Source organism: Chlamydomonas reinhardtii, chromosome 2, assembly GCF_000002595.2.
Source record: "Chlamydomonas reinhardtii strain CC-503 cw92 mt+ chromosome 2, whole genome shotgun sequence".
NCBI lineage: Eukaryota > Viridiplantae > Chlorophyta > Chlorophyceae > Chlamydomonadales > Chlamydomonadaceae > Chlamydomonas > Chlamydomonas reinhardtii.
This window is the reverse complement of record NC_057005.1, coordinates 4,624,735-4,651,145: the sequence shown is the minus strand read 5'-3', so window position 1 is coordinate 4,651,145 and position 26,411 is coordinate 4,624,735. Positions and strand designations below refer to the sequence as shown.

Genomic DNA, 26,411 nt, shown 5'->3' with positions numbered 1-26,411 from the left:
GCCCCGCAGCCGCTGCCGTCATCCTCGTCATGCACACATGCCCCAAAATAACAGGGGGAAGACTGGTATCCATGCGGCGGTCGCCCTACCCTCACCCCGATCACTTCGTTCCCCGCCCCTCCTCCCGCTTTGCAGTCGCGACCCTGCAATGTACTCACAAAAACCAAATGGCAAATTGTCTCGTTCTCGCCCCCTAGCCCCCCAATCCCGCGCCTCAACCCGCTGCCGCCGGGTTCACCGCTGCCGCGGCCGCCGCGGCCGCCGCCGCGCTCTGCTTGGCCCGCTCCCTCAGCCGCCGCAGCAGCACCGCGGTCTCCGCCGGCAACCGGTCGCAGCCCGCCATCCGCACCAGCACGCCACTGCCCGCCGCCGCCGCCACCAGCGCCCCAACCACCGGCGCACCCGCGCCGCCGGCCCGGCCACCGCCGCCACCCGTTCCTGTTCCCGCTGCCGCGCCGCTGCGGCCCACGGCCGCCGCCAGGGCCCCAAAGTGCACCTGCGGCTGCAGCGCCGCCGCCGCCGTGGTCACGCCCGGCGGCAGCAGGTTCAGCTGCTGCTGAGGGTTCTGGGGGTAGGGCTGCTGGTGTTGCGGCTGGTCCGGCGCCGCCACCGCCTCCAGCTGCATCTGCTGCCGCTGCGCCGTCAGCGCGGGCATGTGCAGGCGCTGCAGGTGCGGGCAGTTGGAAATGTCCAGCCGGGCCAGAGCCCCCGACTCCAGAGACAGCTCCTGTGTGTGCGTGCGCATGTGTGTGTTTGCGTAAGCGTGTGTGTGTACATGTGGGCCGATAAGGGCGCAGAAGGACGAGGAGACGACAGCGAGTCCATATCCCATGCTCTCTGCCCGCATGTCTCATGCATTGCTCGCCCACGACCACAACCAGTTCAGGTAAAACCGCGAGCGTCGCATCAGGTCGCATAGACAGTCCTGCGTGTTTTCACCCCTTGCGCTCTTAAACCACCACCACCGCCGCTGCCACCCCTGATAGCTCTGCTTCAGCAGCACCCCGCGCGCGCGCCCACCTGCACGCGCGGGCACGAGCGCAGTGTGGCTGCGGCCAGTGCGGGGCTGGCGCAGCGCAGCGCCGTGAGCGACTTGCAGCCGCTGGCGTCCAGCTGCTGCAGCGCCGAGTTGGCTGAGCGTGCAGAAGGGTGTGGAGGGGGGGGGGTTACATTCATAATTAATTAAGAAGGGGGGGCGTTGTAGATACCAGCCGAAACTAAACCGAACCCAATGCAATAGGGGTTTTGCAGGCTGTGTGCGCGGGCTGGAAGTGCGCGGGCTGGAAAGACGACACGGTGCGGGGACAGGGACAGAGACAGGGCGCCGCCGCCGCCTGGCTCACCGTCGGGGATGTCCAGCACCACCAGTGCGTTGCAGCCGTTCACGTCCAGGTGCCTTAGGCTGCCGCCCGCCTTGGACAGCAGCGCCGCCACCGCGCCGCCCTCCAGGTGCCGGCAGCCGAAGAGGTTCAGCCGCTCCAGGCGGGGTAGCTCAAGGGCCTCGGCGTCCAGCTCGGACAGCCTTTCGAGTGGGGTGGGGTGGGGGCGTGGGGTGGGGAGTTATGCGACAGTTGCAAGCGATAATGGGAGTGGGCGGGGGTGGAAGGGGCGGTAGAGGGGGTGGAGTTGGAGGTGGTGGTCGGATGTTGGGAGGAGAGGACGGGAGGACAGGCCGGAGGCAGCGAGAGGGCGTGAGGAGAGGGATGGGAGGCAGGGCAGGAGGTAACGAAGGCGAAAGCCAAGCACATGAGATCAATCAGCCAGCCGTCTCCGCCGCCCCACCTGAAGCAAAGGCTAGCTGTGAGGCTGCGCAGCCGCGGGCAGCGCAGGTGCAGGCGAGTGAGGTGGCGGCATCCGCCCACGTGCAGCTGCTGAAGCGCCGGCGCCACGACTGCAGGGGGCGGGGGGCCGGCACGCACACGTTGGCGTGTTGAGGAGGCACAGCGTGGGGGGTCGACATCGCGCAGTGCACGTGCGCCGGCGCGCTGGCAGGCAGGCACGCCGGCTGGCAAGCATCCTCCCTCTCCATGTCCCATGGACACATATACACACATACATACACACACACACACGTGGCAATTGAAAGCACCTCTCAGCAGGGACCAGCCCTCTCCCGGCGGCCGCCCGCCCGCTGCCGCCACTCACTGTGCAGCTTTGTGAGCGCCTTGCAGTCCGCCAGGTGCAGTTCGGTGAGCGGCGAGGTGAGCGGCAGCTGCATAATCACCTCATGCAGGTTGTGGCAGCCGCTGGCGCGAAGCACACACAGGTTGCTCTGGAGGACGGGGGTTACAATCATAAGTATTTAGATGAAGTGGCGGCGTAAGGGGGCCAGGGGCGTTGAGGGAGGGTGCAGGCAGGGGGAGGTGGCAGCTGGGGAGGTGGCGAGGTGGGCAGAGAGTACCGGTTCAGACCATACCAGTGCTATACTGCCATGCATGGAAAGCATGGCGCTGCAAAGTGGCAAATGGAAGCCGTCAAGTGCGATGCCGGGCGGCGTCACTCTCACCGCGGCTGGCAGCACCAGTGCGGCGCGGGTGATGCGCGGGCAGCGGGACATGTCCAGCTGCAACAGGCAGGACTTGGGCAGCGGCGCCGCCAGCAGCGCGCGCACGCCGTCCGCAGACACCTGGGAGCAGCCTGCGGGCCGCGGCAGGATGGAGGCGGAAGGGGCGAAGGGAGAAGGGGTGGGGCATATGCGTTATGACTTGTGATCAGTGTGATTGTGGGTCGCGTTAGCACGGTAAGAGATGTGTGGATGGGGGCGCCTGAGCACATGCGCACGCGCACCGGCACGAATGCCCGGCAGGCGGGGCAAGCCCCGCAGCGACTGCCACACACACACACACACACACACACACACACACACACACACACACACACACACACACACACACACACACACACACACACACACACACATACACACACGCTCACGCTCACGCATGGAGCACAGAGGCGCACGCACCACTGATGTTGATGCTCATGAGGCCGCGGCCCGACTGGCGGCTGGTGGCGGCGCTGGCGGCGCGCGCCAGCCAGGCGGTATGAGTAATACTGCTGGAGGTGCCGGTACGGAAAAACGGCGACGCGGCCATCACCGGGCTACTGCCGTACAGCCAGCTCTTGCCGCCGCCGCCGGCACTGGCGGCGGCGGTCAGGGAGCCGACGGCGGCGGCGCCGCCACCGCCGGGGCTGGTGCCGTACAGCCCGGCGGCGCGTGTCGCCGACGTGCCGTACAGCCCGCTTCCGCCGCCGCCGGCGGGCGAGGTGCCGTACGCGGGAGTGGAGGCACCGCTGGCGCGGCTCTCGCGGCGGTTGCCGCCGTCGCCGGCGTGCTCCAGCGGCGGCGGCGCGATCATGGCGGCGCCGCCGCCGCCGCGCTTGGGCAGGGAGCCGCCGCCGCTGCCGCCGCCCAGGCTGCCGGCGGCGCCCGGCGACAAGCGCACGCCGCGCGCGAAGGCGCGCGCCAAGCCGCCAGCGCTGGCGGCAGGCGAGGGCGAGGGCGACGGCGACATTGCAGACAGCACATCGTCATCCTCGTCCTCACTGCTGCCGCCGACAACGCCGCTGGCGGCGTCATTGTCGCCGTCGCTGCCGCCAGCCACATCCAGGGCATCCACATTCACATCCACATCCCCGTCCACACCGCCGCCGACGGCCGACGCCGACGCATGGCGCGACCGCGACCGCGACCTGGCCGCCGGCGCCGGCGTCGCCTCAAACTCAAACTGCAACTCGTCGTCGTCGCCTGCGGCGGCGCCGGCGCCGGCGGCGGAGGAGGGCGTGGCGGCGGGCGCCGGCGAGGGCGCGGCGCCGCCGGCGCTGTGGTTCGGGTGGCTGCCGCCGCGCGGGCGCGGCGGCAGGCCGGGGATGCCGAGGGAGGTGGCGGCGGCGGCGCCGGCGGGGAGGAGGTTGGGGTGTTCGGCAGTGGACGCCTCCTCGTCGGACGAAGTGTCGCCGTCCTGTGAGAGGTTCGGAGGGCAGGGTGGGGCAGGAAGGCCTTGCCATGGAACGGGGTACATGGAAGCAGCGAAGGAGCTGCAGGCCGCAGGTGCCCGGGTGCTGCCGCTGCTCCTGGGGTTGCCCCGGTGAGTTGCCAGCCCTGCCACCATCAGTCCAAACCCAATCCACACTCATGTCATTCCCCCACATTGCCATCCACACCGCCACGCCCCCCACCTCGGGCGCCAGTCGCTGGTACTTGGCCAGGGCCGTCAGCGCCGCGTCCGTAATGCCCACACAGTCCGTCAGGTCCACCTCCCTGCACGTGCGTGTGTGTGTGTTAGCACAAGGAAAGAGCACAAGGAAAGCAAGTCGCAAAGGCAGGCCCACGTATGTGTGTGCCCGCTGGCTGCTCGACCAGTATCCCGGCGCATCCCCCCTCTGAACCTGAAAGGTCCCACTCAAACAGGTCTTCCGGCCGGCCCTCCCTCCTCCCTCCTCCCTCCTCCCTCCTCCCTCCTCCCTCCTCCCTCCTCCCCCTCCCTCCTCCCTCCTCCCTCCTCCCCCCTCCCTCCTCCCTCCTCCCTCCTCCCCCTCACTTGAGGTGCTGCAGCGTGGCCGCCAGACACATGACATGCCCGTCGCCCAGCCAGCGGCAGCCCTTGAACGACACCGCCTCCACCGGCACCGCCCGCCGCTCGCTGCGGCTGCCGGCGCTGAGCGCCACCGCCAGCGCGGTGAAGTCTGCGTCGCTCAGCGGCACGGCGCACCACTGCCGCAGGCTTACGGAGCGGGCGTTGGGGTGGCCCGCCACCATGGACATGATGCCGTGCATGCCCAGGCCTGTGTGTTGATGGAAGGTTTTGTGTTGTATGGGTTTGTGATGGTGTTTTGTGTTGTGAGGGGTTTGTGATGGTGCTTTATGTGAGGGGCTTTCTGGGCAAGGCGGTCGGAAACGCGTGTGTGCGTGTATGTGTGCTTGCACCCAGCACCGTGCCCCAGCACCATGCACCCCTCGCTCCCGCACACACCTCGTCTCCCAACCCAGATCCCCCCAGCTGCCCCCTCCCGCGCGCCTGCGCCCCTCCCGCCCCCCCCCCCAGCACTCACCTGTGGGGATCTGCAGCGAGCGCGCGTTGGTGCGCACCTGCCGCGCCGGCCCCGCGAAGTCGTGGCAGGTGCGCGCCACCCGGGCCAGGTCACGTGAACCCAGGAAAGTGAACACGTGGCGCTTCAGGTCGTCTGGCAGCACGTCCCAGTTACACGCTCTCTCAACCTGACAGCCCCCGGCGGCGTCAGCCCCCGGCGCAGTCGCTGCGTCCGGCGTCGCCCCAGCGTCCGGCACGGCAGCTACCGAGCCGGTGGCGGCGGCGGCCGCCGCCGCAATGCTTGACGCCGCTGGCGCGGGGCCGGCCGCGGCGGCGATGCTGCCAGGCGCCGGCGCCTGCTGCTGCTGTTCGGCTGCGGCCGCCGCCATCTCCATGCACCGCTCCATGGCGCGCTCGAAGCTGCGGCCGCTGCCCTCATACACGCCCTCCAGGACCTCGCGATCCAGAGCCGAGCCTGTAAGGAAGAGTGGGAGGGGCGAGGCACCGAAAGGAGAAAACGAGTGTGTGCGAGCACCGCCTACACCGGCTGGGCGTTGAGGCGCGAGGGAGAGCTGCCAGACGTACACTGGTGCGCTTCATGCCCCGGGCCCGCCGCCTGTGCGGCCTATTCGGCGGTAACCCCAACACACACATCTCATCCTGCACCTCACCCCAATATCCACCCCATCACACTCCCATCCCGCCGCCCCCCCGTGGCCCCAACAGGCAACATGACAGCTCACCGAACAGCTCCATGAGGTTGATGATGTCAGTGGTGGCCTGTGGCGTGTCGTACTCGCCCATGCCGTCGTACTCGTCGTACGCACCGCCGTGGCGGCGGGCGGCGGCCGGCAGGTCGGCGGCGAGTGAGAAGACGGAGGGGCTGGGCCGGTAGCCGGCGGCGGCGTCGCCGCCGCCGCCCGCGCCGCCGCCGCGCTTGCCGTGCCGGCCGCCCGACAGGTGGCGCTGCTGCGTGCGTTCATCCTAGGGGTGTGGCGGTTTTGGCGGTTGTGGTGGTGGGGGTTTGTAAATACCAGCCCAAACTGAACCAAACCAAGCTAGGGGGCAGGTGAGATGCGAGTGTGCAGTTTCCAGGGGTCAAACGAATGCGGGCGAGACCAAGCGCGGGAGGATGCAAGATCAGGACGCCACGACGATGCGATGTGCAGCCTGCATGCACCGTATGCATGTACGTGTGTGGGCCGGGGGCTGAAGCAGTAGTTCGTAGGTCACCCACATAACGCGGCCCTTCGTGTCGACTCGAAGGATGCGGCGTCATTCCCCACAGGCACCGTGTATACGAGAAAGGCACTAGTCCGAGTGAATGGTTGGCCACGCGGGCCCCAGAGCTAGGGGCCAGCGGGCGAGCAACGGCGGGCCCTGAGCAGGTGCGCACCGCGGCCTTCCAGCTACTGCCCCTCCACCCAGGCCAACCCTAGTTGCGAGCAGCACCCTAGACGAGACCCCTGTCAGCGGAAATGATTGTGATTGGGCCTAAACGCACCTCTAAGTCGAGCTCCTCCTCGAAAGCGTCTCTCGCGTTTGCATTGGACAAGTTGTAAGAAATTGTGGCCGCGTGGCGAGACTTGTTGGGCCTTCGTGGAGGCATCCTTCAATGAGGTCAGGCTAGACCTTCAAAGTTAAGACGGTGCCTTGGAGGTGGCAAGCCGAGTCAGTTCGGTTTGTGCCGCAGCGATCACAGCTTGCCAACGTTGGTTGCTGAGTTTGTTATTTACCAAAAGTAGTATGATGCATGCGCATTTTGGCAACCGACGCGAGCGGGTGGTGATCGCAGGGCAATTCAAGTTTCAATTGCGCTGGATACCAAATGGGATTCTAGTTTTAGAATAAGTTTATATGGCATCCGTCTTACTAAGCGTTTGACTTTAATGCTGCAGCGAAGCTTGTTTACAGTCCGGCTTGCCGACTCGCACGCGAAAGCCGCGATCCCAAATAGCTGCTGCGCTCCACGGCTGAATTATGCTCCACATCATCAAATTAGATAGATAAAGAGCTGTAGTATTGACTCTGTGAAGCGGTTAGCGACACATCATCAAGGGGCTCACAGTAACATGGCAACGCAAGCCAACCCCAGCACGGTACTGGAGTCGCCATATCCTGCACGGAAGGACGGATATGTGGGCTGCTTGACGGCGACGCAGGAGGCGGCCCTGGCGGACATGGTGGAGAAGTTCATCGATGCGGTGAGCTGAGACGCCCTCCCACTCCCCTGCCCACCCCCGAGGAGTGTGGCGACTCTGACCTGGCCACCCTGGGCTCGCCTTCCCACTGTGCAGGTTCATGCCTCAGACCTTAACGGCCCTGACCAGGTGCGCCACTCAGTGCATCTACTTGGTGCGGCGACGTTACGTCCGGGGTGTGACGGCGAAGGCGGAGATTGGTGTTGGAGGAAGTTGTCATGGCACCTCGGCGCTCGCCTGTACTGCACGGGAGCCCATCTCACTGCCTACTTTCCTTATCCTCGCTTGCAGATGACGCTGTGGGGCGTGCAGCTAGCCGACCTTGCCGTCTCACACCGCTGGGACACAGCTGAGGAGTCGGAGCAGCAACAACACGAATCCACCTCCGCGCCCACCGCCACAGACAGCAATGGCGGCGCCGGGAACGGTGCCGAAGCAGTGAACGGGCGGCGGGCGCCGGCGGGCGGAACCAGGGGCAGCAACGGCGGCGGCGCCAGCCCGCGTACGCCCAGCAAGGCGCAGAAGGTCGTGCTACTCAAGTTCTTGCGCGCACGGCAGTGGAACGTGGCGGCCGCAGTTAACATGCTTGTCAACTGTCTGCGGGTAGGGCGTTGCAAGTGTATCTGGGATGTAAGCGACATTTCAAGAAGGGACAGTCCGACCAAGCCCCACCTGGGATGGGGTTACGGACTATGCCTTAGCCCTGGGGTGCGGTCCCATGGGTCAGCCAGTCAGGTTGCGGGCCTGCAGGAGGCTCCCAGGGAAGCGGGGCGGGGTGTCGGGTGGGCGCTGGGGCGGGGGCGCAGGAGCGGTGGCTGCGACGGTGTCAGCGATCAGGCGACTGGGCAAATGGGCGGTGTGATGGAGTCCGGCCCAGTAATGCCATGTAGCCATGACGCTGCTGCTTGGCGACGCCACAGCACACAAGGGGGCGGCACACAGGTCGGCCTGCCTGAGGCCTGGCCGTACCGCCACACACCTCACCACCCACCTCGCCACCCGCCTCACCACCCGCCTCACCATTCCCCATGTGGCACCCACGCGGCACCCATGTGGCACCCGTGTGTGTGTGTGTGTGTGTGTGTGTGTGTGTGTGTGTGTGTGTGTGTGTGTGTGTGTATGTGTGTGTGTGTGTGTGTGTGTGTCGTGCAGTGGCGGCGCGACTTCGACGTGGCCGGCCTCGGCCTGGAGACCTTCCCGCCGCAGCTGGCGGCGGCGGGGCAGCTCACCGGACACGACCGGGCCGGCAACCCAGTCACCTACAACTACTGTGAGGGCACGCGACAGCGGGCTGTGTGGCTGTGAGGGGGGCTGTGAGGGGGGTTGTGAGGTTGGCTGTGAGGAGGGCTGTGAGGAGGACTGTGCGGAGGGCAAAGTGTACAGGGCACGGTGTGTAGGCTAAGTTGCTTGGGCAGGCTCTGATGCAAAACGCCTCCTGTCCGCTTACATCCAGGTGCCCTGACGTCCGGTCACGCTGCCAGTATACCCAGTAATGCCGCCGCCTCCCTTTTGGCCTGCCGCCCGCTGCCCATCCTCCTCGCCGCCCCCCTCAGACGGCACGGGTGTGGACTTGAACGCGGTGATGGGCAGCCCGGGCGGTGTGGCCACCTTCGTGCGGTGGCGGGTGCGGCTGATGGAGCAGGCGATTGCGCAGCTGGACTTCGAGCGCGGCGTGGAGCACGTCACGCAGGTAGGGGGTGGGGGGGGAGGCGGGCGGCGACAACAGGCGGGGGCCGGGGCGGTGTGAGGCTGGGGGCGGGGCGCGGTGCAGTGGAGGCGGGGGCGGGTGTTGGGATGGAGGCGGGGGCGGACGCGGGCGCGGGAGACTGGCGCTGGCGTGGCGTGTTTTTGTGGCTGGTGTGGTGCCGTACGGCCCGTACGGCCCACATCCACACGTCACGCCTCCTATGCGTGATCGCCGCCCCCCTCTCCCTCCTGCATCCCCCCGCTAGATCCACGACTACGCCGGCGCCTCCATGTTCCGCATGGACGCGGGCATCAAGTCCGCCAGCCGCGAGATCATACGACTGTTCCAGGTGCGTGATCATGATGCGGGAGACATCATGATGGCGAGGACGAGGCGACGGAGCTCGTGATGCGGAGGCTCCCACGGTGGTGGACGGCAGTGCTTCAAGCAGTGGGCTGTGGCCGCGCCTCCTCCAAGACAGCCACGCCTACCATCCTCCAAATGCCTGCCCCCAGCCTGCCGAACTCCATCCCACCATCCACCACCATCCAAAGCGCGCACACAGAAACAAACACGACGGTGTTGCCCCCCTTCCTTCGTGCCTGACACGCGCCCGGCCGGCCCCACCTGCATGCAATGCTGACCCGGCTCATCCCCTCCATTGACCACCTAGCTATGCCGGCCCCTCCTAATCATGATTGTAACCCCTGCCCCGCCTCACCACCCCCACCTCACCACCCCCACCTCACCCCCACCTCACCACCACCTCACCACCACCTCACCACCACCACCACCACCTCACCACCCCCCCTGCAGGACAACTATCCCGAACTGCTGTCCGCCAAGCTGTTCCTCAACGTGCCGCGGGTCATGGAGTTCCTGTTCGGCGTGTTCAGCGGCCTGGCGGACGCCGCCACCCGCGCCAAGTTCACCATGGCCTCGCCCGCCCGCGCCGCCGCCGTGCTGTTCACGTACGTGGACCCCGTGCACGTGCCCGCCAGGTGGGTGGGTGGGTGGATGGGTGGATGGGTGGGTGGGTGGGTGGGTGGGCGGCGGCGTGTGTGGGCGGAGGCGGGGCAATCTGGGGGACATTTGGGGGCTGGGACTGGTGGCGGGTGCCAGGGGGGGGGGCGGATGACGGGGGGGGTGCCCGGTGGGGTGTGAGTGCGGGTGCGTGGAAACAGGCCCCATCGGCATCGCAGGCCATGGCGCCGCCGCGTCCCCTCGCCCTCATCTGAGTACCGTGTTTATGCCTGCACACCGCCGCGCACACGCACATGCGCCAGGTTTGGTGGCTTCATGGAGACGTTTGTGATCCCGCCCAAGAACAAGCACGCACCGCCTTTCAGCGCCGCCCGCAGCAAATGCGTGAGTGGCAGGCCCTCGGCCCCCATGGCTTTGGCTGCACGGCTGCGCGGGCTCAAACGCGATGACCCATCTGCTGTGCCAGTTCTGTCGCACCCATGCATTCCATTGTTTTCACTGCCCTGGCCAGTCCTCGTCTCCTCGCACGCTCCCAACCTCGAATTTCGTACATGCCGCCAATCAATCCCTCTAACCCCCCAACTCACACCAACATATTCTTCCTGCTCGCAGCTGACGCTGCAGCCGGGCGAGGGCCACGTCACGGGCGACCTGGCGGGCGCGCAGGCGGAGGTGGCGTGGGCGTTCGTGAGCACGGGGCCGCCGCTGAACGTGACCGTGTCCTTCCGGCCCCAGGACAACCAGGAGGCAGCCGCCGCCACCGCACGCATGCCCGACCACATACAGGTGCGGCGGCCGTACGACACAACCGTACGACACAGCCGTGCGGCTGTACTGCATGGCACGTGTTTCTGTGTGCTTGTGTTTTGTGACGGCGCAGTGGTACGACGCACGCGGGACGGTATGCGCCAACACCCCACATCTGCCGCACCCACCTCACCCCGCACACACACACACACACACACACACACACACAAGTAACTCCGTCGCGTCATTGGGCGGGCTTTCGTTTCGTTTTTTAACACACACACACACACACCGCACACACACACTGTCTTTGCGCTATGTTTTCCTTGTGCTCTTTCACACACACACACACACACACACACACACACACACACACACACACACACACACACACACACACACACACACACACGCACGCACACACACCGCACAGGGTTCCGCCGTGAGCGGCTACGGCGAGGCGGCTTACCTGACCTGCAGCCACGACATGACCCTCACCAAGGAGGCGGCGTCGGGGCGCCTGGTGCTGGGGTGAGTGCGGAGCCGCGACAGAGCGGGCGCGTAACGGGAACACACGCGGGGGGGGGCTGCCGGGCCGGGCCCGCGCGCGGGCGGGCGCGGTGGAACTTTGGGCGCGGTATAGGACGCACGTTCGAGTTTTTCTTTCTTCACCTTTGCGCTTCCACACCGTTATCGTCTGGCGAGTCATGTCTCGTGGTAGTTCCGCGGCCATCCCTACCTCCGTGACCACGTCCCTGCCCCCACACCGCCCGGCCTCATCCCCGCAGTGTGCCAGGGGAGGTGACTCTGACCATGGACAACATCTGCGGCAAAGCCGGCATATTTACGGGGCCGCCGGTGAGCGCCGCCGCCCCCGGGTCTTTTGTGTGTGGCTTGGGATGGGGGCTTGGGATGGGGCTTTGGGGGGGGCGATCCACCAGCTATCAAAGCTGTACCACTGCAAGAAGGAGTTGCCAGATTTGCGGCAAAGCCTCGGCTTGCTAGAGTCGGCTGGAGTTGCCTCTGAGGGGTCGGGGGCTGGGCTGGGGGCTGCGGGGCTCAGGGGCTGCAGCTAAGGTACTGGGTGCTGGGTGGCTGGGGGTGTAGGGGCTGGCTCGCCTGTAGCTGCACCTCGACCTCCACAATGCTGCTGCTACTACACGCCCCACCCCACCTGCCTGCCACGCCAGACGCCACGCTCCACACGCCACGCCCCATCCCCACGCCCCATTCCCCCACACGCCCCCCCTCGCAGAACGCCACGGTGCACTACGCGCTCGTCAGCAGCAGCGCACCGGCGCGCGCAGCACCCGGCGCCGGCGCCGGCGCGCCCGGCTCGCCCACCGCCGCAGGCGCCGCCGGCGACGCCGGCTCCTCCGCCGCCTCCAACGCTCTCTTCGAGGCGCCGGGGCGGCTGCGATTCATGGACTCACGCAGCCGGATGTTCAGCTACAAGTCCTTTGGCTGCGCCTCGCTAACCTCAGAGGACGTGGGGCTAAACGAGGTGGGCAGCATGCCGCAGTCGCCCACGGGGCAGCGCGCCGCGCAGCTGGCGGGCGGCCCCAGCCGCGGCCACTTTGAGGCGGTGCCGGAGGCGGACGACGAGGCGGGCGCGTCGTCGCGGCAGGCGTCGGTGGCGGGCACGCCGCGCTCCACTGCCGGCGGGGCGGAGCAGGCGGCGGCCAAGTAGGCGGGGGCTGGGGAGTGGGAAGGGAGGGGGCGGCGAAGGGACGGGGCGGCGAAGGGACGGGGTGGCGGGGCAGTGGTTGGGCTGCAGTGGGGCTGCGGTGGCTGAAGAAATGGCGGGGCGGGGGTGGGGGCGCAGGGGCAGGGGCAGGGGCAGGGGCAGGGAGGTCCGCCGCGGTTTGGGCCAGGGGGCGGTCATCGCCGCCAGCTGGCACGGGGGTGGGGGCGTGTGCGCAAAAGAGGTAAACACGCGTTGGCGTCTGTCAGGCGCGAACCATCTGATCACGCTGGTGTGTTAAAGAGCACAAGGAAAACATCTGGTCCCGCTGGTGTGGGTGTATGTGTGTGGGTGTGTGTGCGTGCGTGTGTGTGTGTGTGTGTGCGTGTGTGTGTGTGTGTGTGTGTGTGCGTGTGTGTGGGTGTGTGTGGGTGTGTGGGTGTGTGTTAAAGAGCACAAGGAAAACATTACGCGTAGGACAGTGTATGCGATGCAGAATTACGGCCGCGGTGTGTGTGTGTGTGTGTGTATGTGTGTCTGTGTCTGTGTCTGTGTCTGTGTCTGTGTCTGTGTGTGTGTGTGTAGAGGGAGAGAACATTGAGGGTGGACCTCGGGATCCGGCGGTGACTGCATGACTTGATTTTTACAAGAATGACATACCCCACTGCAGCACTGGGCACTCCAGGTATTTGGGCACTGAGTTTGGAAGTTCGTCTGTGTCCCGAGGTCGGTGCCGATGCTGCGCCAGTAGTCCCACGCAGGAGGGATCCCCCGCACTCCTGGTTCCCGGGTAATGCTTCTAACGTGTAGGATTGCACGCTCGCAGTGATGTTGTGAGCAGGGATGGTTGCGGCGTTGGCGACTTGGCACATCGTGGACGGAGTGCAGTCTTGCGGCCTAACGATGTGATTGAGTGCATCTGACGGTCGAGTGCGCGCCGTACTGCACAGTTATGTTGACGGTACGGTTGTGCTTCTGTGGTGACGGGCCGACTGCGGCTGGGGGAGGCAGGGCAGGCGTGTGCAAGGACAGCCGACGAGGCCCAATGGACGGCCCAATGCGCGTACCGAAATCTGGTCTTGCCTGTCAGGTGCGATGGGACAGGGTAAGGGGCAGGTTGGCGTCCCGTATTAGTGTGCAGCGTATTCCCAGATCCCCACATTCAATTTGTGATGTCAAGGCCAGCTGTCAGCAGTAGTTTGCTGACGCACAATCCTCATGCTCCGGGCGCCCGGCCATGGCGACCACACACCCCTGGCACCACACACACACACACACACAATCACACACACAATCACACCGCAACGCCACACTTGTGAAGCTTAGGACCTGCAAGCCGGCGACCAGCATCCATGAATGTGCACCGAATAAGTGCAGTGTAAATGCAAACAGAATGCAGCAAACTGTGGCTGGGCGGGCCGGGCGACAGTGTGACAGGCAGGTGACACAAACCACAATTGTCGTACACATTCGGGCCCCTCTTCTGCTTTGCTTCGCCTTGTTCTTGCCCCTGCTTGTCACACTGTCGCCCGGCCATTGTTTTGCTGCACGCCGTTGCATTACGCTAGTGCTCGTCTACACAGCTCATCCGTGGACGCCGGTCGACTGCCTGCAGGTGCGCATCGGCTATGCTATCCGCGCGGTGTGGCGTCGCATTGAGTGTGTGGTGCTATCGCCTTGGCCGGGCGCCCGGAGCGTGAGGAATGCGCGTCAGCAAAACATCGACACAACCTGCCAGCTACCGTCGGTACAGTAACAGCGCGCGAACGACGCACCAATGCCTTGTCCCTTCTTGCTACGCATTTATGTGGGCACGGGTGGGAGCCACACACATCGGGACTACGCTTTCCTGCCCCTTGCCATGTTCCATCACGAGGCAGGTGACACAAACATTCCCATTGTACGGCACAAGCAGCACGGCACGGCAGCGCTACCCTACGCTACCTACCCGGCTGACCACGCTCTGCTGACACATCCAAGCCCCTGGGCTGCTGGGCAGCTGGGCTGCGTCTAAGGATCTCATTATTGACGTGCTCATATGTCTTGCTGGGGAAGGTGAACTCCCCGCCCCACCCTGCCCCACCTTATTACATGCAGCTCTGCCCCCCAGGGCCTCCCGCGACCCCGCCCCAATCCAGCACGCTTCGGGTGTGCTTATCGCGACCCCAGCGCGCCGGGGCAGGTTTGGGCTGGCTTGCGGGAGCCTGTCTGCTTGAGGGGTGGGCTCGGCGTCCAGGTAAGAATACAACGGACGTCCTTAAATCACGGCCGTGAAGGGCAAGACCAACAGCAAGGGCCTCGAGCACTCCGCCGAGACCAAGGCCAAGATCTCGGGTGCCATCAAGGGCAAAAACAACAGGAAGGGCACCGCCGAGACCATGGCCAAGATGCCGGCGGCCAAGAAGCGGCGCGGGGTATGACAGTGAATGGGGGACCCTGCCGCAGTGAACGGGCGGCGGGCGTCGGCAGGCGGAGCCAGGGGCAGCAACGGCGGGACGTGGTGTCCGGTGGGCGCCGGGGCGGGGGCGGGGGCGCAGGAGCGGTGGCTGCGACGGTGTCGGCGATCAGGCGACTGGGCACATGGGCGATTGGGCGGTGTGATGGAGTCCGGCCCAGTAACCGCCCGGATCGGGGACTAACTTTGACCGCGGTCACTGTTGCCGGTGGAGCGCCAGAACAGGGAGACTTTTCAAAGAAACACACAATATGTTACTTACCTTCATCAGGTGGCTTTTGCAGTCTTACAACTGCAGCCAATGTCGTATGAATCCGGAGTCAGAGAGGCCCGCCCCCTGCTTCACCCGTGCTGAATGTGCGACTTCGTCAGCCGAAAGCACGCCATGGTGCAATGCCCAGCCAAGCAGCTGCAGCAATGGAGTGCGCTGTGGAACGCGGCATTGCTGCAGGGCATTGTCGCGCGCCAGGCTGTCGCAGGTCTTAGGATCGGGTGCTGCGATCGGGCGCTGCGAATTGCCACAGATTCTCTCAGCCGCGCCGGTATCGCTCCTTTTCGCGTGCCACGCGTGATGCTGGAAGTACGTACCCCGGCGGGGGCGGGCCAAAACCCAAAGCCAACGGGAGCCTAGGGTTTCGTGTCGCGTGTGTGACTGCGTGTGGACTTAATTAACCTTGCCTGCTATCGGCCTGAGAGAAAGGTGCGAGTGAGAAGTTGCCGTACAGTTGGTCGGCGCACGTAGCGGGCAGTGACGCCTGTGAGCGGCACTGTCCGCTGTTACTCCATATTGGCTTTACGACGACTAATGTGTAGTTCTTGTGACTCGCTGAGAGCAGACTGATCACCTGCGGGAGCGAGAACGCCAAGGCGTGTTCAGCGGCAGGCAAGACTAGCGTTTGGACCAGCTAGCAATCGGAGGGCATGCCCAGTGAGAACCACCGGGGTATCTCACAACTCGGGGACTGCGACGGCGATCCATTGTCCCAGCAAACCCGCACTCGCATATTCCTCCAGCAGTGAAGCAGCGTCCTCGCCTGGCCAGCTAGGTTATGTCTATGCCTAGCCTGGTTTAACACAGGTGGCCAGAGTGCATGCGCAACCCAGTTCGGGACAGGTGGCGGAGACAATCATAACCGGCAGAATGACACGACACCCTGCTGCCTGCTGCCTGCTGCCTGCCTGCCTGCCTGCAGCGCGCGAGTCGCCTAAGGCCCGCATCATGCCCCAAACCCGTAACATCGAGATGTCCGTTCTGGTGAGGGGGGGATAATGGGGTCAGGTTTGGGATGGCAGGTTTTGGGCAGGCTTGGGTCAGGGTTGGGGTGGCATGCAGGAATGGCAGGTTTGGGGTGGCATGCAGGAATGGCAGGTTTGGGTCAGGCACAACAACAACTGCCCCGCTGCCCCACCCCCCGCCCCCATGCAGGCTGTACTGCGGCGGCTGCTGAGCCGGCAAGCATGTGTGTTGGTGGCTGTGGGCCATGCGTGCTAGACAGATGGTGCGGAATAGCGCGGCAGCTGTGGAGAGTGCTTCGCTCCTGCGCCTGTCTACTGATGGGGGGACGTGGCCGTTGCAGGTGCTAACGTAGATGGCTTCGGCAGCTTGAGTTGCGCTAGGATGCGTGAGTTGGATGTCTAGGACGTGGACATGGCCGTGACGTGCACCAGTGTTGGTGCGCGTGCACCGAGCCCAATGATGGCCCCAGCCTGAGGGACACGCGTGATTCTGGAAGTACCCCGGCGGGGGCGGGGCAAAACCCAAACCGGTTGGGAGGGACGTGCTGAATGTGTGCGGAGCGGATTCCTCTCATTCTCTCGAGTTCTGGCCGTTCGCGTTGCTTAAGCATTCCGGGGATTTCCTTCAGAGCAATCCTCGCTTTTCGTTCGGAGTGTATCACCCAGGGCGTTGACCAAACAGTTGACAAAACGCCGATCGGATACGAGCAGTGATACTCCTTCATACCGGCCCCTCCTTCCTTGGTTCCTTCGCCTATCAACTTAACACTGAATCTCTATGTACTAAATAAGGTAAAGAGTGCGGCTGGAGGAGGCGTGGGCAGCCAGCGCAGGCAAACGTTAGACTCTGACTCCGACTTGCGCAGAGCCAGCTACTGTTATCAAGGCTGAGGCATCGGCAACAGTCTTTGTTTCATGCGACTTGACGCTGACACAGCGGCGTCTAATATCAAGGCCAAGGCGTCGTGGGAGTTTGTTTCATGCGACTAGTGTCGCATCCTTTTTATGCACTATTCGGGGCATCGCTATGCCGCACGAGCGATGCGCGCTCAGCGTGCCTCCGTGGAGATTCATTTCCAGAAGGCGGGGTTCACGAAGGGCGGCTACGCGCAAGTGATAAGCCGCGCGGAGGGCGCACAAGTGGGCATCGGTAAGTTTGGCGGCGGTGGGCTCGGGCTGAGGGTCTGTATAACCTTTGGGTGCAATTCGCAGGTTTCCGCGGGACGGTGGACGCGGTCAAGCTAGCCGGCGGGAGAGTGGACGCGCAACGACTGCCCGTATGCCAGTCGACAAGCAAGCGCGAAGGACCGCGGATGCGCCCGCTGCGGCCTTGGTGAGCGGGCTCTGGCTGGCGTTGCGATCGCGGGGTGTTACATCAACATATCCGCACAGGGCCCTGCGCCGCCGGCGCTTGCGCCGCGAGCAGAGCGCTGTTGCATACCAAACCTACATCATTGGTCGCCGGGCGCGGAAGGGCTTGGCCAGCAAAATGCATGGTGCGCGCCCTGCCGCGCCTTGTGGCACTCCTCACCCTTTGGCGCCAAAGCTCTTCCGCTCTGCTCCCCTGCCCCCTTCCGTGCACCCGCCATCGCAACCACACTGCACGCCCGCCGACACAGGTTCCGCGCGGCCTGCTATGACCCCTTCACCGGGCACGTGCTCATGGCGGAAGCGGAGCGCGACCCCGCCGGCTGGCCGCGCTTCTGCAACGTGGTCCGCCTCGACGCCGCCAACGTGGTGACGGAGGTGATCGACTCCGCCGCCATCCGAGCCTACCTGCAGCATTACACCTCCACCACCCTCGCCGCCGCCGCCAGCGCCACCGTGGCCTCCACAGACCCGGGCGTGGCGGCGGCCGCCGCCGCCGCCGCCACCGCCGCCGCCAACGCGGGTGCGGGCTTCACGCACATCCTGCACATGGCCAGCGACGGCCAGGGCAACGTATACCTGGTTACGGGCGACGAGGGCCGGGCGCGCTGCGCCATTCTAAAGCTCACACTCCCGGACGACTGGCGCGCGGGCGTCACCAGCGGCGCGTCGGTGCCGGGCGCAGAGGGCTCGCGCCGCAGCCCGCAGCACGCCACCGCGCACGGCAAGCGGCCGCGGCATGACACCGCCTCCTCCGCCTCCACCACCACCAGCACCACCTCGCGCGCGTCGGAAACGGCGGAAGTGCGCGTGTCGATGTTGCTGCCGGCCGCGCCCTCCACCGACATTACCGGCCTGGCCTGGGACGCACGCAGCGAGAGCCTGTTGTTTTCCACGCCAACCGCCATCTACCGACTGCCGCAGCTGTCATCGCCGCGCGGCGGCGCAGCGGCGGGCGGCGGCGGAGTCAGTGCCGCAACGGAGCATGAAGAGGGCGAGGCGGGCGCTCGGGCAGGCGGGGCAGCCGATGGGGGCAGCGCGGGCAGCGGCAGCGGGAATACGGGCAGCGGCGGCGCGCAGGGGCCATCAGGAGCAGGCGGCCAGGCGGAGGGGTCGCGGCAGCTGTCACAGTTGAGAGAAGCCGGCGCGGCCGCAGCCACCGCTGCGGCCGCAGCTGCCGTGGCGGCGGTCGCGGCGGGCTCTGGGGTGCCGGTCGCGGCGCTCCCATCCGCTGCAGCGGTTGCGGCTGCCGCCATCGCGGCCATTCCGCAGCCGCCAGTCATGCTGCTTGTCGCGGGGAAGGAGGGCGAGCGGGCGCCCGCCAGTGGGCCGGACGGCAACCCGCTCGCAACAGGCACGGGCACGGGCGGCGGCACGGGCGGGACCGGCGGCACGGGCGATGCAGGGGGCACCGGTGGCACCGCGTCAGGGGGCAGCGAGGGGCGGGAGGTCAACAGCAGCGCGCCTGGGGGCGGGGATGCCGGGGACAGCGGGCGCGAGGGTGACGCCAGTGCCACGCCGGCGTTGGATGGGCGCGATGAGGACGAGGACGAGGAGTCGCCCGACACGCCGCCGCCGGAGGTGGCGGCGGCGGACGCGCGCTTCTCCGCCATCGGCGGCGTGTGTGTGGATGCTGACGGCAACATCTACATCATCGACAACGGCTCCTTCTATGACCGCCACATTTACAAAATGTCCTGCTGCACAAACGGCCTGCTACCGGTGGTGAGTCGTGGGTTGGTCTTTGTTGGGACGGGCCGGGTGGCCCTGCGAGGCTGCGAGTCTCCGGGGGAGGAGCAGGAATGGCAATGTGCCGGCAGCGGCGCACCTAGTCGGCCCGGGGACCCTGCGGACAGCCCGTCTTTGGGGCGTGCGATCACGGCACAATCACGGCAGACGGCACTCACATGCTCCGGACCGGTTAATTGCACAGAGCCGGACGCGGCGTGCCAGGCGCACGTGAGCGACAGAGGTCTCGGGTGCCCTGTGCTGTCGGGCACCTCGCCGGCTGCGGCTGAAGCGCACGCCTTTGCCAGAGCATACGCATAAGAACACGCATACCCACCGCAAGCCCACACGCCGCCCTTCACGCACCGCTGCCCGTTCGCCTCCCAACATTTATAGGCGAACGCGCCGCTGCCGGGTTGCACGGTGCAAACGCAGGTCAGCGGCTGGGGCAATACGGGCAACATCCTGGGCTGCCCCGCCATCCTGGACAACGGCGTGTTGGTGGCGTGCAGCGACCCCTTCGACAACGGCTTCGACAATTGGCAGGAGTGGGACGGCGACGAGCGCTGCCCGGAGGGTGCGTGGGGTGTGTGTTATTGCAAGGGGGCGGGAGGCAGGGCGGGGTTGGACGGGGCGGGTGGCGTGGCGTGGGCGTTGCCTTGCACTGGGCTGCGGGTGGGAGGCGCGGAAAGCGGGTTGGCGGGCGGGCTGTGTGCGCCGCAGCGCACGCGACACGGATCTCACGCCGGTCCTGCCCGCCTGGCCCCTCACCTCAATCTCACTCCGTAACACCACATCGCCTCTGTGACTGACGACTGACTGACTCTCACCACGGCGTCGGCAGGCATGCTACTGCTGGTGGACGTGGGCGCGCGGCCGCCCATGGGGCATCCCTCCGCGGTGACGTGCGTGGCGGCGGCCATTGCCGCCGCCGCCGCGGCGTTGGGCGTGCACGCCATGGGCGGCGCCGCCGCCGGCACCTTCCTGGTCGGCGGCGGGGGCGGCGGCGGCGGCGGCAGCGGGAAAAGCAACGGCAACGCCGCCAGCCGCGGCCGCCGCCACACGCCGCCGGGCGTGGCGACCACGGGCGGCAGCGGCGCGGTGGCGTCCACGTCAGCTTCCACAGGGCGCTGGCAGCCGGGCAGCGCCGACCTCACCATCGTGGTGGGCAGCCGCAGCTTCTCAGTGCACCGGGGCGTCATTGCCGCCTGCAGCGGCTACTGCCGGCAGCGGCTGGCGGACAGCGGCGGCAGCACCGGGCAGCTGGACCTGCCGGACGCGGACGCCGACGCCTTCGCGCTGCTGCTGCGCTGGCTGTACACGGGCGCCACAGTCATCCCCGCCACGCACGCGCAGGCGGTGGCAGAGCTGGCGGACCGGCTGCTGCTGCCGCCGGAGCTGTGCCGGGCGGCGCAGTCACAGGTACGGCTTGCACGCTGCGTGGGTTGCAGGCCGTGGGTCATGTCGGGACGGGCCTTCCAAACGGCGTCATTGCACACCATGCCATGTATCGTCCCACCACGCAGCAGGACTGCAGAATGCCTACATGCCACGCTGCGGCCTGGCGCCTACCCACCCATCCACTCACCTCTCTCCTCCTCTCCCCTTTGCTCCCAGGTACTGGCGGCGGTGACGCCGGAGACGGTGGTGGACACGCTACTGTGGGCGGAGCGGCTGGGCGCGGCGGCGTCGGAGATGCTGCGCGAGCTCAAGAGCTGGTACGTCAACCACCGAGACCTGGTCATGGACGTCGCGGCGGAGAGCGTGCGGCAGCTGGAGGACAAGAGCCCGGCGCTGGCGCGGGAGCTGTTGGAGGCGGCGGCGGCGGGCGCAGTGGCGGCGGCCGCGGAGGCGGCGGGGCCAGGCTCGTCGCCCAAGCGCGCACGGGTGCAGTAATGGTGCTGGGTGGTTGTGTTGGTTGGGTTGAGAAGTTGGGGGCGGTGCGGTGGAAGCGCCGCGACGTGTGGGGGCGCGTGTGCGTGAGCACGAGCGGGGTGGGCAGGCCGCCTGCCCAAGAAGAGCACGGGGTCGGATGGGTGCGCGGTACGGGGGTTCGGATGGGTGCACAGTACGGGGGGCCGGAGATGGATGAAAGGCGGGGTGGAGTTTGACGCCCGTCGCAGTGAGTTATGGAATGCACGATTTTCACATCCTCAGTTTCCTCTTAGCCGCGGTCGGGCTGCAAAGGGCTGCTTGCATGTCACTGCCATGGTACTGCAATTAGTACATGATCATGACCGCCCGTGGGTAGTGACGTTTGAGCGTTGTAGCGCAGCAATGTCCGCGCACAGCGGCCGTGCGTCTGCCGCGGGCTGGGCCCACACTGGTGCGTATCCTTTGTCAGTATGTGCGATCCTTGCATGTTCAAGCGGCACACACAAGGCATGCGGCTGGAGGGCGACATTGGTACACGGCAGGGCGCAGGTGGTGGTGGCTTCACGCGGTTGTTGGTCGGTCGACATTTTTTCTAGCGTGGGCTTTCTGCGTGGGCTTTCTTCGAGGGAAAGCCACCTTTCTTGTCCACATGATATGTCTTTGCATGGTACGTCTTGGATACACCAAGAGAGAGAGAGTGTGTGTGTGAGAATTGTTCAGCTGAGCTCACGGGAACTAAGGGCCGGGGTGAACCATCAACTGTTGCTGTTGGTCAGTCCTACGCAAGAGCATGGCCTTTCAGGCCTGAAGCCTTTGTCTGATACTCATTGTTAGGCTGTGGCCTTCGCCGTAGAGCAACCATGCTGTGTCTTGTAGAGCGCTCGGAGAGAGGAAGAAGCGCGCTTTTTGAGTGCCTTGAGAGTGAGAGAGAAATTTCGTCACCTTTCATTGCGTTGGGGGCGGAGTACATGTGTGCGTGAGTACAAGCCGTGCCGGCCCAGCTGTAGTGATGAGTGGCGGGTGCACCATGAACAAAAAAGCGGGACTGGGCGTAGGATCTCGGAGAATGCCTGGAAGACGGCCGTGCATGATTTAGGCACCTCGGCAAGACATATAAATAGCTACTGATGACATCTGCCCTGGTGTGGGCATGAGGAGATGGGCTCATGAGAAGGACGCACAGGGTGCCGGTGTGTGTGGGGTGGTGGGGGTTTGTGTTACAACACGTGCGCATGACAGGAGGATTGTTGCGCTTCAGACCCGATGCGCAAATTCGGGTGCGGGTGCGGGTGCGGCCCCGGCGGCTCCGATGGTGCACCACCTCTCGCCGCCCTGCCCCCGGCTTTTGTGAAGAATGGCACGGCTCGTTTCGAGTGTTGGACTATGGTACGTTGAAGGGTTCTGGTAGTGTTGTTGTACAGCATGACTCGCGCCTGCTGCCCTGCGCTGTGCTGCGCAGCTGTGTGTCCCAACCCGCGGCAACACCAGCGCCGGGCGCCGCGCGGTGGGGTGACGCTGAGTCGGGGTGTCTGATTGCGGCTCCATTGGAAACTGCCTCCTCTGTCGAGTGATGCGACGGCATGAGGAGGCACGACATGGTACAGGCACAGCGCACAGCTGCGCGTGCCCCCACCCGGTACAGAGATCCTCAAGACGAGGACAAAGGCGCCGGCCGCGGCGCATCGGGTGCAAGCCGCAGGGGGGGGGGGTACGAACTAAACCTCCAGACCCCATGTCCCAAAACCTCGCGACCCCCCCTCCGGACCGACCGACCGACCCCCACCACCGTGCAACCCCTCAAAACCCTTTGGTTTTTAGCCAGGTCGGTGTCAATCGACTGCTCTCGGCGAGCTCTACAATTGTATACCTCCGGTTCAGCTGGAGGCACAACTTGACTGGCAGCCATGCCACACATGTCCATGTGTCCTTGGCCGACCACCGACCCTTCTGTCAGACTACCGAGGCGTGCGCTTAAGCTTACAATTGCGCTGTAAATATGCTGTTTGGGATTGTGTGCCGGAAGAGATTGGTCGACTTTCTCCCGGGATCATGTGAAGAATCCCGGGATTCATGTCACGCTCGATGGCCAGCGGCAGCCTTGTCGCCATGACCCACACGAAGCCTTGGCCGTTACACGTTAGCATCAGATCGCATAGTCTCCATGACACCAGTGAGAGACGCCCGAGTGGGGCTCTACGCTACTACAATGCCGATGTGGACGGACATGTGGCCGCTTTTCAGAGGCCAAACGTTCTGCAAATGCTTTAGTATGTGCATGCTAATGTGTGCTAGTACTTGTGCTAATGGGCGGAGCGTTTAGAGGGGCGTTTAGGGCGCAGAGACGAAATCTGGCAGTCCCACCCACATCCGCGTGACGAAACCTTGGGGACCCCCAACCCCGACGACCGACCCTGAACTTTGAGGGCCCATAACTTTGCAATTACTACCCTGATTGAAACTCTGAAAGTGGATTTGGAGTCCTCTCGTCAAGCTCTTTCGTTTTAGAACATGGGGCCTTTCCCAGTCGAAACTACCCCCCCCCCTGCAAGCCGGGTGCTGTATCGGGCCCCGATTCCCTCTTGCTAGGCCGTACGCAACAGGAACCGACCGCTGGACGACGGGCTTTCTCAAGCTCAGGCGTCTAGCGGGATCTGTGGGTCTGTGCACTATGTCTTCAGGGTGCACATGGTCGGACGGCGGACATAGTACATGGTTGGCTTACGTGTTTGTCGGGTTTTAAGAGCTCGGGCGTTGCTGCAGCCTTCGCTGTTGCTGCCGATGCGTGCAGGGCGCGTTTGACCGGGTGCCGGAGGGACGGAGGGCGCACGTGGGGTGTCAGAGTAAGCATTCGCAGGAGAATTGCAAGGTGCGTTCGCACAGCGCACGCTTAAGAAGATGCAGAGGGATGAATGGGATTCTCGGGACAAGTGAGGACTAGCGTTGATGTGGCATGGCTAAGAATGGCTGCGGTTGGGGCACCACATGCGCTTCTGCAAGTGAGAGACAATGCAGTGCGCCAATCCCTCGAGTAAACTTCCTTCTCCGTCAGGCACAATCAGGACGGGGCACGGTGGCTGAATCAAGGTGGCCAGACACGATGCGCGGGTGGGTGGCGGGACGACAGATTTTGGCAGTGGGATGGCCTGGTTTGCCTGCCTTGCGGCATGTGCACTGTTTTGCTCATGAAACTTGCCTTTCCACATCTGTCTTACTTTTGTTAGTGAAACTCCCTTAGCTAAAGACCTCGCCACGCTGCTGAATGGCCTAGACCTAAGACCTAAGCAGTGTTCTCCAAACATCCAGCGCAGGTGCTGATCTGAATCTATTTAACTATTTACCAATAATAAATAACAATGCTGCCTGTAGTACTAGCGGCTGTGGTCCTTCTTGCGGCACTTGCGGGTCTTGCATTCTTCACTATCCGCACAAGTATAAGTGCAAAGAAAGAGGAGGATGAAGACGGCAAGCCAGCCCCCACGCGGAATCAGGCGAGCTGGGAGGAAAGAAGCATTACTTTGTCTAGCCTCGCTATCTGCTCACGTCCTTGCTAGCTACTGAACGCCAGCTCTACATACGCGCAATGTGCACAGGCTGGCGCCGCTGCTGCGCGGGCCGCAGCGCCTGCAGGCGGTCGGCAAGCGGCGATGGATCGTATGCGGGCGGGCATGCGGCAACGGCTAGCTCAGCGGCAGGGCGAGCCAGCCGTGGACCCTGCGGCTGAGGACTCCGAGGACGCGAGTGGCAGCGGCTCTGATGAGGACGTAAGCGGCTGGGTGTGGAGAGTGGGGCCGCTTGGGGTTGGGGTTGGGCGCTGGCGGCAATCGTGCCCTCTCAACGTCAAACACCGCACCGCACGCCTCCTTGGCACGCCCGGCCTGTCATCGCGGTGTACTGTGCGAGCTACCTCGCACGCTACCTTTTACCCTATCACGGCAGCTCCGCGCACCCCCTCCCTTCTTATCGTACCATCGTGCCAAACCGGCTGGATGCCAGACCGCCAGCAACCCTTCCCACATGTCAACGCTGTCGCCCCTCCCTTCCTGCCCCCCCCCCCCCGCAGCCCGACGCGCCGATGGACCGGCGGGCAGCTCGCCGTGCGGCGCGGCGTGAGGCGGCGGCGGCGGACCGCGCCGCTGCCGACGCCAAGATGAACAAGCGCAGTGCGTACGAGGAGCGCCGGGCCAAGCGGGAGGCGGAGCGCGAGGCGCAAGAGGCGGCGCAGGTGGGCGGGTGCCGGGTGGTGCTATGATGTGCGTGTTGGTGGGCGGCCACTGGCACGCCCACACCGCACACGGGATAAGAGACCCGGTACCAGATACGGTGATAAAGGCGGGATCGGAAAGCATGCATGCTAAGGGAAAGGTGATGGGTGGGATTGGCAAGACCCGGCCTGACATGTGTTGCCGGTCCAGGTTCCGCCCGGCCCCGTGTTCCTGAACGAGTTGCCCCGCCCCTGCTCCCCATCGCCCATCAAGTCATGCCGGGAACCCTATGTATGCCTGGAACCCTATGTATGCCTGGAACCCTGACGATGGAATCCCCGCCCTCCCCGCACACAGGAGGAGGAGATGCGGCGGGCGGCTGAGGAGCGGGCGCGGCGGGAGGAGGAGGAGGCGGCCAAGTGGATGGGGCAGATCAGTGTGGAGGAGCAGGGAGAGGGTGAGTGGGGCGGCCGGCCGCGGCGTGGCGTGGCGTGGCGTGGCGTGGCGTGGTTCCAGGCCCCGGGCCGTTTGGACGCTGTGCCCCTGTGATGTGTTGCCGATGGGGCCGCGGCGATCGCCCCGGAAGCGGCAGCGGCCGTAGCGGGCGGTGGTGCGGCGGTGGCGCGGGTGGCTTCGCCATGTGATCTAGAGCCAGGGCCAGGACATGACCTGCCCCTGCCCCCAGTGCGCGAACCCCCGCTCAGACGGCTCCGCTTTGCATGGACGGCTAACCCCTGCCCCCTTTGGGTTTGGTAAAAACAAATAAAACTTCCCCCCTCAAACAACACGCACCTGCACAGACGGCGACGAGTCGGGTGCGGCGGCTGAGAGCCTGCTGGCGGCCTTTGTGGACTTCATCAAGGGGCGTAAGACGGTGCCGCTGGAGGCGCTGGCGCTGCAGTTCGGGCTGCGCACCAGCGAGGCCATCGACCGCATCCGGCAGCTGGAGGAGGCGGGCCGCCTCACGGGCGTCATGGACGAACGCGGCAAGGTAAGGCGCGGGGGCGGGGGCGGGGCGGGGTAGGGTTGGAACTTGGAAAGATGGTTGGGAAAGCGGCACAGGATGTATGGTACTGAAGTCGGCAACAAATGAGGGGCCGTCCGGGCAGGTGGGGTGGTGTGTGGGGGTCAGTGGGATTGTGAGTAGCGCGTAGCGGTACAGTCACGTCCGACGTGGTATCGGTATGGGTAAAGTCCTGGTGCCGCAGTTCTGG

At 65.2% G+C, this 26,411-nt stretch overlaps 4 protein-coding genes across 5 annotated transcripts in view; 3 read left to right on the top strand and 1 right to left on the bottom strand.

Moving 5' to 3' along the window:
* Positions 1-5: 5 nt before the first annotated feature.
* CHLRE_02g101250v5 (uncharacterized protein) lies at positions 6-6,797 on the bottom strand. Its single transcript, XM_043059724.1, has 12 exons — positions 6,535-6,797; positions 5,774-6,014; positions 5,053-5,505; positions 4,542-4,785; positions 4,180-4,261; positions 2,966-3,962; positions 2,507-2,637; positions 2,146-2,272; positions 1,783-1,891; positions 1,344-1,522; positions 1,021-1,133; positions 6-727 (listed from the first exon to the last, which is right to left on the bottom strand). Exons 1-12 carry the CDS (start codon positions 6,637-6,639, stop codon positions 215-217), a joined length of 3,294 nt encoding a protein of 1,097 aa, XP_042927358.1. The 5' UTR covers positions 6,640-6,797; the 3' UTR covers positions 6-214.
* Positions 6,798-6,897: 100 nt separating this feature from the next.
* CHLRE_02g101200v5 (uncharacterized protein) lies at positions 6,898-13,493 on the top strand. Its single transcript, XM_001699756.2, has 12 exons — positions 6,898-7,234; positions 7,328-7,360; positions 7,523-7,834; positions 8,384-8,501; positions 8,785-8,921; positions 9,184-9,267; positions 9,735-9,919; positions 10,205-10,286; positions 10,515-10,688; positions 11,083-11,180; positions 11,438-11,507; positions 11,905-13,493. Exons 1-12 carry the CDS (start codon positions 7,103-7,105, stop codon positions 12,337-12,339), a joined length of 1,860 nt encoding a protein of 619 aa, XP_001699808.2. The 5' UTR covers positions 6,898-7,102; the 3' UTR covers positions 12,340-13,493.
* Positions 13,494-16,807: 3,314 nt separating this feature from the next.
* CHLRE_02g101150v5 (uncharacterized protein) lies at positions 16,808-22,723 on the top strand. 2 transcript variants are annotated; one of them, XM_043059723.1, is made up of 6 exons: positions 16,808-17,174; positions 17,237-17,357; positions 17,644-19,117; positions 19,556-19,697; positions 19,965-20,542; positions 20,738-22,723. In XM_043059723.1, the coding sequence occupies exons 1-6, from the start codon at positions 17,066-17,068 to the stop codon at positions 21,014-21,016; spliced, it is 2,703 nt and encodes a 900-aa protein (XP_042927356.1). In that variant the 5' UTR covers positions 16,808-17,065; the 3' UTR covers positions 21,017-22,723. The 2 variants fall into 2 exon arrangements, with proteins under 2 accessions (XP_042927356.1, XP_042927357.1); XM_043059722.1 differs by having other exon boundaries at positions 19,517-19,697.
* A 1,494-nt stretch (positions 22,724-24,217) lies between these two features.
* CHLRE_02g101100v5 (uncharacterized protein) overlaps positions 24,218-26,411 on the top strand; it is a 3,328-nt gene continuing 1,134 nt past the window's right edge. The window contains exons 1-5 of the mRNA XM_001699757.2: positions 24,218-24,483; positions 24,586-24,756; positions 25,056-25,217; positions 25,555-25,654; positions 25,998-26,188. Coding sequence (XP_001699809.2) covers positions 24,640-24,756; positions 25,056-25,217; positions 25,555-25,654; positions 25,998-26,188 — 570 coding nt within the window. The 5' untranslated portion in view covers positions 24,218-24,483; positions 24,586-24,639. The remainder of the gene's footprint in view (positions 24,484-24,585; positions 24,757-25,055; positions 25,218-25,554; positions 25,655-25,997; positions 26,189-26,411) is intronic.

Coding starts and splice junctions, on each gene's coding strand:
- CHLRE_02g101250v5 (XM_043059724.1), bottom strand. CDS start 6,639: ATGCCTCCACGAAGGCCCAACAAGTCTCGCCACGCGGCCACAATTTCT. Junction 2,638..2,965: donor CATGAGCATCAACATCAGTG/GTGCGTGCGCCT, acceptor CGCGGCCCGCAG/GCTGCTCCCAGGTGTCTGCG. Junction 1,523..1,782: donor ACAGCTAGCCTTTGCTTCAG/GTGGGGCGGCGG, acceptor CCCACTCGAAAG/GCTGTCCGAGCTGGACGCCG.
- CHLRE_02g101200v5 (XM_001699756.2), top strand. CDS start 7,103: ATGGCAACGCAAGCCAACCCCAGCACGGTACTGGAGTCGCCATATCCT. Junction 8,922..9,183: donor GCGTGGAGCACGTCACGCAG/GTAGGGGGTGGG, acceptor TCCCCCCGCTAG/ATCCACGACTACGCCGGCGC. Junction 11,181..11,437: donor TCGGGGCGCCTGGTGCTGGG/GTGAGTGCGGAG, acceptor TCATCCCCGCAG/TGTGCCAGGGGAGGTGACTC.
- CHLRE_02g101150v5 (XM_043059722.1), top strand. CDS start 17,066: ATGCGCGCTCAGCGTGCCTCCGTGGAGATTCATTTCCAGAAGGCGGGG. Junction 19,698..19,964: donor CGACGAGCGCTGCCCGGAGG/GTGCGTGGGGTG, acceptor CGGCGTCGGCAG/GCATGCTACTGCTGGTGGAC. Junction 20,543..20,737: donor GCCGGGCGGCGCAGTCACAG/GTACGGCTTGCA, acceptor CTTTGCTCCCAG/GTACTGGCGGCGGTGACGCC.